Source organism: Plasmodium fragile (assembly GCF_000956335.1).
Source record: "Plasmodium fragile strain nilgiri unplaced genomic scaffold supercont1.5, whole genome shotgun sequence".
Classification (NCBI taxonomy): Eukaryota; Apicomplexa; class Aconoidasida; order Haemosporida; family Plasmodiidae; genus Plasmodium; species Plasmodium fragile.
The window spans coordinates 279,843-291,350 of NW_012192585.1; the positions used below are offsets into that span (position 1 = coordinate 279,843).

Below are 11,508 nucleotides of genomic sequence, written 5' to 3' on the forward strand. Positions count from 1 at the left end.
CCCCTTCCCCTGTTTTTTACTTTGGTGATATTTTTCATCGAATACGTCTTTTTCTGGGGTGTTTAGAAGACCCCCTTTTTTTTTAATCACCCCATTTTTTTAATCATCTCATTTTTGATTATGCCGAGTGGGAAAAATGTTCCACTTTCGTGTCACATGCGTGTCACTCTACCCCCCCTCCCCGTACCAACAATTGTGTTTCTAGTTCTTATCTGAACGTTGCATGAGAGAGCTCCGCCATCTGTTTATAACTCCCTTGTGTGAACTCTTTTTATATCCCCACACTGGTGGTATTAGAAAATTTTGTCTTATTATAATCGCACTTATTTTTGAATTTTTTTTTTTTTTTTTTTTTTTTTTTTTTTTTTCCTTTTCCAACCACATTTTAAAATATACCATTTACACCTTTGATGTGTGTAAAATGAAAAGTTGTTAACGTTCGAGCGGCACAAAGGTTAAGAAGCTCTGAGGGGGGTTATATTGTCCCCCCTCTTTTTTGCAGTTGCTGTGTGGGTGATATACACCATTTGAGTGGCTGCCCTACCGATGATCACGAATCAGTTGGTAAAGGTAACAAAACAAAACAGACACAAAAATGAAACACAAATGAAGCACAAATGAAGCACAAATGAAGCACAAATGAAGCACAAATGAAACACAAACAATTTTGTCTTCCGTTTGGCAGGATCCCACAAGAAGTTTCCCTGCATGCAGTTTTTTTTTTCTTTTTTTTGTCCTCCCCCCACCCATCTCTTAACAGCACAAACAACATTTTCCTTAAAAAAATTAAAAAAAAAGCAGGAGATGGGAGAGACAAGCGGCATGGCCAAACAGACGCGCTGCGCCACGACCCGACCATAGAACATACATTTAAAAGTGCATGGCACAAATGGGCTGCCAAATGAAACGTTACACAAAACAAATTTGCATGTTGTGTACTGACGAAGAGACTTGTATACATTCAAACCTCCCCTCCCCCCCTCTGTACATTGTCTGAATAAAGCGCGTACTGTTCTGCACATGTGCAGCTAGCGACTTGCCTGCATGCATGCCCCTGTTTGGTTACGCAAATAGAGTGCAAGGGGGGATGGGGAAGCGACGAGAGGGAGATCCCCTCCTAAGTCTTCCACCACAAGATGCTCAAGTTAGAATTCTTTTTGTTTTTCCCTGACATGACGTTGTTCTTTGTCTGCCTCGCATTTGCGTAACCATTTGTCCCTTGCAAAGACGTGTAGGTTTTATTTGTCCCCCCTTGGTGGGTAGCTTCCAACACCTGAGCATACGCATCGTTGCGACTCCCTCTGTTCTGGTCATTTTTCCGTTTCTCCATTTTGCTGCTCCTTCCAGATGCATCACCCATTGGGTAGGCTACCTTCCCTTCGTTGCACCTGATGAATACATTTTGAGCCCCATAATGACACGTGTTTGGTAAGTGATACGCTCTAAGGGTGGGGCCAGTTGTGTTCGTCCCCTTGGCGACTGCGTAATTGGCATGACCACTGAACGGCCTTACCATTTGCACCTCCTCTTTCTGCACTACGTTGCAGGGTACAATTTGAGCCACTTTTTTCACACAACGATTGACGCCCCCTGGAGTGACGTTTCTTGGGCTTAAGACAGGCATCGGCATAGGGGACTCCACCTTAGATGCATGCAAGTGAACCACATTGCCAGTTGAATGGAAAACTGTCTGCATCTCATCCTCTTTTAAATTCAAACATGGGTTAGCACTTTGTTTTTTTTTCCCTTGACTCTGCTGCAGGTAGGGGTCAGCACTGCCCTGTTCTATGTGTGACAACCACACGGAAGGGCTTTCCACCATTGGGTTAATATGGACAGCATTCTTCTCACCACTCCTTTTCATTTGATCGTTCAAGTTAAGAAGGTGTTTCATTTTCCCATGTGTGTCCATTGTCCTACCGTTGCTGCATCTTCCACTACCAATTTGGTGCTGCATAGCAATGGTGGGTCCCTTTTGGTTATACTTTTCTCCTTCTGTTTCCTTTTTTGCACTTCCATGTGTTTGACTTTTCCCCCCGTTGATTCTCCCCCCTGCGACATTCGTACCAGTCCTACATGTCACCATTGGGGGCGTCTCCATGAGGGTTGTTCGCTCCCCATTGAATGCACCCCCCATCATCCGTCTTTGCATCATCAACTGTTGAGGCAGCTGCGCATTCTGTCCCCATGAGCGGTGTGTGGGGGGATCAGCATCATCCGGGTGGTCCAAATATAAAGAAAGAGAAGCAACTTGGTTGGTCGCAAATTTTTCTCCTCCCATTAACCCCTTGGGGAGGAAACCCTTCTGATGGACCTGTACATTATAACCCTCAAGGTTCTTCTTCACATGATCTGTGTAGCGCGTGTCGCCTGCTCCGTTTCTCCTCGAAAGGGATTCTAACTCCCGTTCCCTCGTACCTTTTACAGAACCCATTTGAGACAGACCCCTTAATGTATAACCCTGCATTCTGTTTCCTCCATTGAGGACATCTTTTCTCCTCCTGGTAAATGATCCATCTGCAGTTTCTACCCCTTTTTTTTTTTGTGCATTCGATGGAGAGGAGACTCCGGCACTATACCCCGTTTCACCATCCTTCTTCTCATGGTGGTGAAAATTAAAAGTGTCTGTCCTACTTACATCCATGCTGGGTACCCCCAAGGAATTATTGCTCCTTTCATTTTTCGAATCCAAGTGACTAAAGTGTACCACCTTCTTCACATCAGTGAGGTTGTTGTTCCCCCTCGGAGGTGTGACTTCAGATTGAACTTCCACCCCATTACGGCTAACTGATTGGTGACACTTACCATTCACAGAACCGCTATTCCCACTGTAGAAATAAATTTCCTTCCCTTTTTCATTAACCCTATTGGTGCATCTATAGGTCGTCATCTGTCCATGTAGGTTATTTGATTCTAATGAGACCACATCGTGCATTTTCCGTGGGTACACTTTTTTATATAATTTTTTTTGTTCCTCCTCTTTTGTGTTTTCATCCCCTTGGAGTGTCTTCTTCCTCCTACTACCATCGATGGGGCTTTCGCTCATTTCTGTTCTCTTGTGTAAAATGCCTGGGACCTTTTTTTTATTCTTTTCTGCTTCTGCCTTTTGGTTCATTTTTTCCAATTTTCCTTTCAGGCCCTTTTTAAAAAAGAACACATACGTTTTTCGCTTCTCCAGGTAGCTGTCCTTCTTCCCTGCACTGGAGTAAACACTGTTTCCCTCCTGAGCAGTCCTCACGTTGTTCTTCCCTTCGCGCATCTGGACTTTGCTGGGTGTCACCCCGTGTGGGCACCTTTCCCTGTCTCCCCCCACGTCAGCACTCCCTCGTTTGATTGCCCCGTCTCTCACCCTCCTACTTTCGTTCTTCTTTATTTGCTTCTCTCTGTCCTTCACGTTGTTTCCCCTTTGACTAGCCACCAATACACTCCTACACAAGGAACTGTTTTTCTTTATGACATTGGCTTCTTTCTCCCCATGTCCGTTTACTTTGTTCGGTTGAATGCTTTTGCAGCTTCCCTTCTTCACGCTGTCTCGTGTGGGCACTCTTGCAGGAGGGTTCCCCCCCATTTCAGCCAAAAATTTATTTACTACCAACTCGTCACTGGATATTCTGGTCTTCTGATCTTCTTTCCTTCTACACATTGATACATCTTTGTGGCTCTTCTTCGCGTCGACCTTTAGGTATGTGGAAGTTACCACCACATGAGGGTCTTTCTTCAGAGCCGATTTGTCCTTCGCGTAGTCCTTCCCCAAGGAAATGTCCGCCATCATCATATTGCTTCCCCCCCTCTCGAGCGTTTTTTCACCCACGTCGCTTCTATAATGTGAAGGGGCCTCCTCATTTCCTTCTAAGCAGTGTTGTAGCTGCATGTCTTGGCATCCGTGCACCTTTTTCCCTGCACTGTGTTTGTCCAGTTGACCTCTTACACCCACTGTGGTAAACTCACCATTAAGAAAATCTCTTTCCTCTCTCTTAGCCTCAATGTACACTTCATCTTGGCTACCTAACAATCCGTGGTCCACATCTGCCTCTGCCCCATTTGCATAAAGTCCTGTGGTGTTCAACCCTTGGAGGAAGCTGTCCCTCTTTATGGTGATCGTCTCCTCCGTGGATAATTCACCACCTCGGTGTGATTCGACCAGAGTGCTTTTCCCCTTTCCCTTAAATTCTTTAACCACATGGCTCTTGATTAGCTCCTTTTGGTTGCGCTCCTCTACACAGGTTCTGTGCACCTGGTTGTGGTTCCTTCGAACTTTCTCTTCTATATGTTTGCCGTTCCACTTGGCTACCTGGCTGGTGAGAACTCCGCCAACACTACTACGGATGCCGCCCACACTAGTGCGGATGCCATCGCCTGTCTTGGCACCACATTTCAGACTAATCCTTCCGACGGTGCCCCTCGAGGCGGGGAGCACCTGTACACCTTCACGACTCTTCCCATCGATTGTGGCGTTACAAATGGTGTGTCTCTTCCCCACGTCACGGAGAGCCTCCACCATCATCCTAGTGTCAGGCAGATGCAGTAGAGTGCTCTTCCCCCCTGCTGATTTTGCACCGTGAAATTTGCCACTCGTTCTGGTGGTCCTTAGATCGGGCACAACCTTCACATGGATATTACCGCCCACGTCACTGCTGATGTTGGCGCGTCCTCCGGGACGAAGCTCCGATATGGTGTGCCGCTTCGTTAAACACTTTTTCCTGTCGCAGGGAATCTTGGCCTTCGTTTTTGTCGCCCCCTTCCTATTCGTGCAGTTGATAATGGAGCTCATGTCGTTCGGTTCGTCCCTGTCTTTTCGGTGAAGCGCTTCTGCGTGTTTGCCCAAGGGGTGAGGCTTGGCGGCGGTCCCCTTTGTGATGGTCCCCTTTGCAGGCCCACTCCGACTGCTCTTCCTTAACCCTTCCCCGAGTACACATTTTTGAAGCCTCACAATTTTGCTCTTCTTTTTTTCTGGGTTGGCAGGAAGGTACACTTTCTTCATTTTATTAGTGGACTTTTTTTTTCTCATTTGCAATTTGCATGAAGTGTTTCTTTTCTTCGTGGGCACCCCACACAATGCTACACGTTTTTTCATCATGTCCTCTTCCTCTTCTTCTCCTTCTTCCATCACAACCTCTCCGACCTGTTGTGTTTTCTTCCCACTCACTAACTTTTTACACGGTGTCTTAACTTCTTGGTTGGCCTTTTTTGTGCTAATCGAATGGGTCCCCCATATGTCGTTCGGGTGCATGTTCACCGCGCTGCCCTGTTGCCGTTCCACATCTGACATGGATTCATACTGCTCCTTCAACGTGCCACCTGAACCGTTTCTAACTTCCCCCGTGTCAGATGTCGAGGAAGACGACGTATGTAGCCGCACGACATTGGGATGGACAGATGGAGCAACGTCTAGCTCTACATATGGCACCCTCTCCAATTGTACACGCGATTCTACACGCAATGCTATACGCGATTCGACCTCTGCCCTCCTGCCCAACTCCGTTTCCAACTCAACCTCTAGCTCTCTCTCGAGTAGTAGCTCCTCCTCCCTGATCTCCCTCTCCAGCTCGTGTTCCAGTTCATACTCCAGGGCGTCCTTGAAATCTTCCTCTTCGTCGTGGGGGTCACCGAGGAGAAGCTGGCCAACCCTCGCCGCCGCTTCACCACCCGGCGTGGGGCACTTCCTTTTCAAATTTGCCAGGTCTATTTCCAAGGCAACCTCAGAAAGGCACGAAGACATAGTTGTAATTAATTTCTCCAACGTGCTTCCCTTGTCCTGGTCCATGGAACAGGATTCGCTCCTACTCGCAATGCTGCACATCTGCCTTGATTCACTCTCGCTACATCTATCGAACGAGTTAGAACCCGTTTGATTCTGTTCTTCACACTTGTTCGGGGATGCGCACCGTTTCAGAGATTCCACATGGCTAGTTACTACATCAGAATAGTTCTCCTCACACAATGGGGAATTCAATCGTGGAGATTCCGTTTCGTCTTTCATATTAATATATGCATAGGATGCATCTCTGTGTGCAGGTAACCCCCTTATGTGCATTTCTTCACCCAATGGAGTCCCTTTTACATTTTCCTCCCCCTCACCTAGATGAGCATGTTGATCTGTGTGACTGCCTACACTTATTCTTGGTGTATTTTCCCTGCTGAAAAAATTTTCTTCGCAAGGAGTTAGGATACCCTTTGGAGAACAGTCCTTCCAGACGATCTCTCTTCCGCCTAAACTACACCACCGTTTTACTACCCTACAGGCATCTCCTCCACCATTATGTAACCCACTTGGAGGAGCTTCCTCACCCCTTTTGAAGATCCCTTCCCCTAAATCAACTACCTTGTAGGGTTCGTTTCTCTCCCTTGTTAACACTTCATTTAAATGCAAAAACTCGTTACCATTGGTACCTCCGTTTGTATTATAACTGAAGCTATTTTTTGTTTCTTCATTTTTTTCATTCGAATCGTTTGTGTCCATACGATCTGTTCTTTGTGGAGTATCCCCTCCTGTTACAATTGTGACGTCGTGGAGTGGGCTTCCATTCATGGGGGAGACAATTTCTTCCAGTTCAACTGTGTATGTTTTTTCTTCCTCTTGTTTGAATCTCCCCATGGGGATGTCTCTCCAGCTGCTTTCGCTCAATTTCACCTCACATGTTTTCTCACACTGAGGAGATACCACCTCTTCCACGTCCTCGATGTATTCCCTTTTATCACTTTCCTTTTGTTGAATGTTAAGTGGTCCATTTTGGTACCCACCTCCCTGCATCTTCATGTCGTCTTTGTGTCTCTCCCATTTGCTAACTCCTATGCAATTTATATTTTTGTTCCACTCCAGAGGGGTGTTTTTCCTCAGCAAAATATTTCCCCAACCACTCTGTCCCTCTTCCTCCTCTTCCTCCTCCCCCTGCACATGGATGAAGGACTCTTCCTCGAAAGGTCCAATGGGATAATGAAGCTTTTTGCCAACCGGTCCATTCTTTGGTAGTCCTCCTCCATTGGGTATTTGTGCCTCCGAGAAGATACTCAGGAGGCCACGTCCCTTGGCGACTGCTGCGTTTGTTACCATGTGAGGAGTCTTCTGTACCGTCTTAAGGGTATCATCTTGTGCCCGCGTTTGTAGCGCCTGCCTAGCCCTCACGTGGAAGCTGCTGCTTGGGTTTTCAACGAACAGGTTATGACCGCCGCTAACTGACGCTTCATCTTCTGCGTCGGAACTCAGTTTCTGTTTCTTCCTTTTCATTCCGATCATTCTGTATGCACCTTTTTTATGGCTCCTTATAAAATTACATTTAGACTCTTCCCCCAGTGCGCTGCCACTTGCAGGGGAGTTATGAACCCTGCTTTGCTTGTCTCCTTCTGTCCAATTTGTGTGACACGTGTGGGTAGAAGCGGAGTCCTCATACTTCTTCATCCAATCTGTTTTTTCTATCGGTGGGGGTGGCTTTCTCACAACCCCATAGTGCTTTGCATAAATACCGTGGGCGGAAGGGTAGGGACAACCCCCGGCCCTGTGGCCTCGAAGATAATCTTTGGCGCTGGTGGGGAACGCCTCCTTCCTATAACCGCTAATACTCTTGTAACTGATTACGTCCTTGTAATTGCTTACCCTTTTGTAGCCGCTTACGTACGGGGGGATCACCCCGCAGGGGCTGTTAAGGTCTGTCCATTTGGGAGGAGCCCCGTTGCAAGTGGGCCATCCTGGCGTGTCGCCAACGCACTTCTCCCCCCTGATGAGGCCATCCTCCGCATGGGGTTCAAACTCTGGGGGGTAATAATCCTGCCTGTGTGTGCTGTTCAAACAAGGGGAGGGGCTGTTACCCCCGCTGAAGTGTACCTGTGGGCGAGCAGCAGTAGAAGCAGCAGTAGGAGTAGAAGAAGCAGGAGGAGGAGGACACGGGGCAACGATCACATGCTCATGGATGCTGAATTTGATAGAGCAGCTCTGATCTATATTAACATTTTTCCTTTTAGCACATCGTTCTATTTCTGTGGCAAGTTTGAAATTGAACAAAGAGGAGGAGTGTCCCTTGGGAATTTCTCTCGACGAGACAGTCCCCCCATCCACCGCACCCACTTCATCGTCCCCCCGAAGAAGAAAAAGGCTCTGGTTGTGCACAGGAAAGAAGTTTCCCCTGAACCAGGGGTGTGTTAACGCCTCCCCAATTTCAAGTCTCATTTTAAAATTGGGTTCTAAGCAACGAAATATGAAATCTAAAGCGGGTTCTGATAAATGGAGTCCCTTTTTTTCCCTCAAGAGCTGGTGGTAGTTTTTCATTTTGAGCATATTCCAATGGATGTCTTTGGCTAAGGCACATCTGAATAGCTCCTGCTTGGTCAGGCAAAAGTATAAAATGTAACCAACACAAAAAATATCAACCCTTGTAGGATCATACATACATTTCTCATATACCTCTGGAGGACGGAAAATTTTACCAAATATTTTTTTATACTCTAATAAGGTAACCTGATTGTTCTTGTTCATGTTGAAGTAGGTTGCCTGACCAGGGTCATTCAAAACAGGGTAGATCAATCCACTACGTTCATTTTCAAATAAAAGTACATTCTCGAGAGAAATATCTCTCAGGGCTAATCTTCTACAATGAAGAAATTTAATGGATAATAGAATCTGATAAAAAATATATTTGGCTTCTTCTTCTGTGAATGGTTTACTTCGAGCCTTCATGACTTCAAATAAATCACCATGCACTGCAAACGGCATGATCATATACACATAAAAATCATCGTCGAAAATCATGTCGCAGCTAAGGATGTTACTGTGTCCACTCATACAATTTCGGTAGTGATATTCTGAGAGGGGATCCTCCTGAACTTTATCTTTTGCTAACTCGATTAGATGCTTGGACAGAATTTTTATGGCCTTCTTCTCCTTCTTCTCCTTCACGGAACCTTCATCAGAGGACTCCACCACCTGCGCGAGGTACACCCCTCCGTAGATGGCCGTCTGTAGCACGTTCAGCAGCTTGTACGTGGTTCCTTGGAAGGTGATTGATCTTCCGGCCAATTGGTGCGACATGGAGGTGAACTGCATAAACGGGGAGAGAGAGACATACACAAATTAGACACGCATGAAGAGGGGAAAAAAAGTGGACACCCATCGTTTGCCTCTCCACATTATACGCATAATTACTCCCTCCCTCTTACGTATTTCATCCGCTGCTCCCTGGTGAGATGATCGAGGGCCTTGTCGCGCATCGGCTTGGTCCTCCTATACTCGTAGACGAAGGTCCGCTGCTCTCTCGACATGACACCCCTCGGGTTGATGTCCAGAAGAATGGACGAATCGAGGTCGGCCTCCCCATCTCCATTTCTAACATCCAATTTTAACTTCAACTCAACACATATGTTGTTTACATCTGGGGTGCTGTTAAAAAGGGACAAGTCCATGTAGTCTTCGGGGTCGAACAGGTGATGTGGTGGAGTACCCCCCTTCCTCTTGACCCCTTCTTCACGCTGCTGCTTGTAAATCTTGTGCATATTTTGTATCAGCTTGTTCTCAACGTTTATACAATTGTAGGTCTTCCCGTCTAGATCAGGGTTCAGGAAGTTTGGCATCTTAGTCTTCAGGTACATGGCGGACTCGAAGGGGGGGATTCGGAAGCCTCTTAAAAGGGACGATTCGCACACCCCTTAACATGGACAATTCGCAAGCCTCTTAAAAGGGACAATTCGCACACCTCTTAAAATGGACAAATCGGGGTCACTTAACAATTTTGGGTCTCTCTCGAAGAAGAGGAAAGGTATGCGGTTGCTGACATACCACGGAGGACAAAACTGTGGAGGCCTCCTCCGCATTAACAATCTGAACAAGACCCGTCTCTTCATGCAAATTTTTTTTTTTTTTTTTTACAAAATAGGGGCAACCTGTCGCTCACGTGTGTTCACGAATGTGAGCACAATCTTCCCCACAAAGTAGACTCTTCCCAAACTTATTTGTAGGCAGAAAAACAAAAAAAAAAAAACAGAATTAAAAAAAAAAAAAAAAAAAAAACAGGTTTTAAAAAAAAAAAAAAAAAAAAAAACAGGCAAATTAAACACATGTGGGAAACAAAACTTGGCGCCAGTCGGAGTGGACGTTGTGGCACGTGTGTGGTGGTTTAGGGTTATAACCCGAAGTTGCACAAATTTGGGAGTTGCGTTTTTCGGGCATGGGGGTTAAGTGTGTGTGGCTAGCCGCGTGCATGTGTGCAGATTATTACGTGTAGGAATATATTATATACGCATTTGTGTGCACCGGTATGCGCTCGCAGGGCGGCTTGCGTGAGCGCTTACGCGAATGCTCTTTAAAAATAGAGGGTCGTGCGCGCCGCCTGGTTCGACAAGTCTCACAGGGGAGGAGTGGGCGCATGGAGTACAAGAAAAGGTGCAGCGCTCTGGTATGCACATACCGGCGTGGGTTTCTCATGCGAGCTTCAAAACCGTTTGTGTCTTAGCTCTTTAATGTGCTGCAAAAGCTACATAGTCGCAAAAGGTATGTGTAGCAAAAATCACGCTGTCACAAAAACTATGTGTAGCAAAAACGACGTTGCTGTTAACAGGATTGTGTTTTCCTCTTACGTTTTTCGTAAACTAAACACTTGTTCACTTTTTTTTTTCCCTTTTCTAGCACAATTAATAAAAAAAAAAAAAAAAAAAAAAAAATTCCCTGCGCCCCCTTTTTTTTTTTTTTTTTTTCTATTCCTTTTGGAGTACACACATTCTACACCATTAGCAGAAGTATTTTTTCTTCCTCTTAAAAAAAAAAAAAAAAAAAAAAAACTAAACAAGATGTCAATTTTTTTTTTTTTTTAGCTTAATGTAGAACGAGTCTTTTAATTTCATTTCCTTCTAACTTTCCTTGTGGCTTTATCCTTAAGTTTTTTTTTTTTTTGTTGTTGTTCCCCTTCCTACTTATGTCGACGCGTGGGGAAGTTCCTTGTAGGTCGCATGCGGCCAAATTCCCCGGTGCCTGCCCCGGATGCATGGACTATACGGACTTGTACGCGTGTTGTATGCGCATGTTCGTGCATGTGCACGAGCCCACGTGCTAAGAAAACACCGCGCTTAAATTGCCTCCCCTTCTTATTCTAGTTCCTCCAACATGCACAAGCATATGTGCTATATAGGAACAGCGAAAGTGAAGCATACCTACTATAATCCTCCGCGATCCTTCGCGTACCCCGCTGATAATGCGAATTACATGCAAGGCAGTATGACAAGCACCTACAAAAAAAACACACCCCCTTTTCTCTTAGTATAGAATAAAAAGGGATAAGCTGCTTCCATTTTTGTAAGTGTACTTGCTCACGTACGCATCCGCGTGCCAATTTAGTGCACGTGCGTACATGTACATGTACGTGGCCAGGAATTGTACGTCCCTGTGTGCACGCATGCACTTGTCTTTTTGTACTTGAAATTGGAGTTCCTTTTGAAGAGGCAATTTATTTCTAGAAAAAGAAGCACGCGAGGGGCTGGGCACCAGAAGGTGCGGAAAGGGGGGATTTAAAAAAAAAAAAAAAAAAAAAA

General features: G+C 45.8%; 1 protein-coding gene across 1 annotated transcript; it reads right to left on the reverse strand.

Annotated features, from left to right (window-relative positions):
* Positions 1 to 1,117: 1,117 nt before the first annotated feature.
* AK88_00642 (serine/threonine protein kinase) lies at positions 1,118 to 9,576 on the reverse strand (the record flags this gene model as incomplete). The annotated part of the gene is made up of 2 exons (XM_012478288.1): positions 1,118 to 9,028; positions 9,148 to 9,576. 2 exons carry the CDS (start codon positions 9,574 to 9,576, stop codon positions 1,118 to 1,120), a joined length of 8,340 nt encoding a protein of 2,779 aa, XP_012333711.1.
* Between the last annotated feature and the right edge of the window lie 1,932 nt (positions 9,577 to 11,508).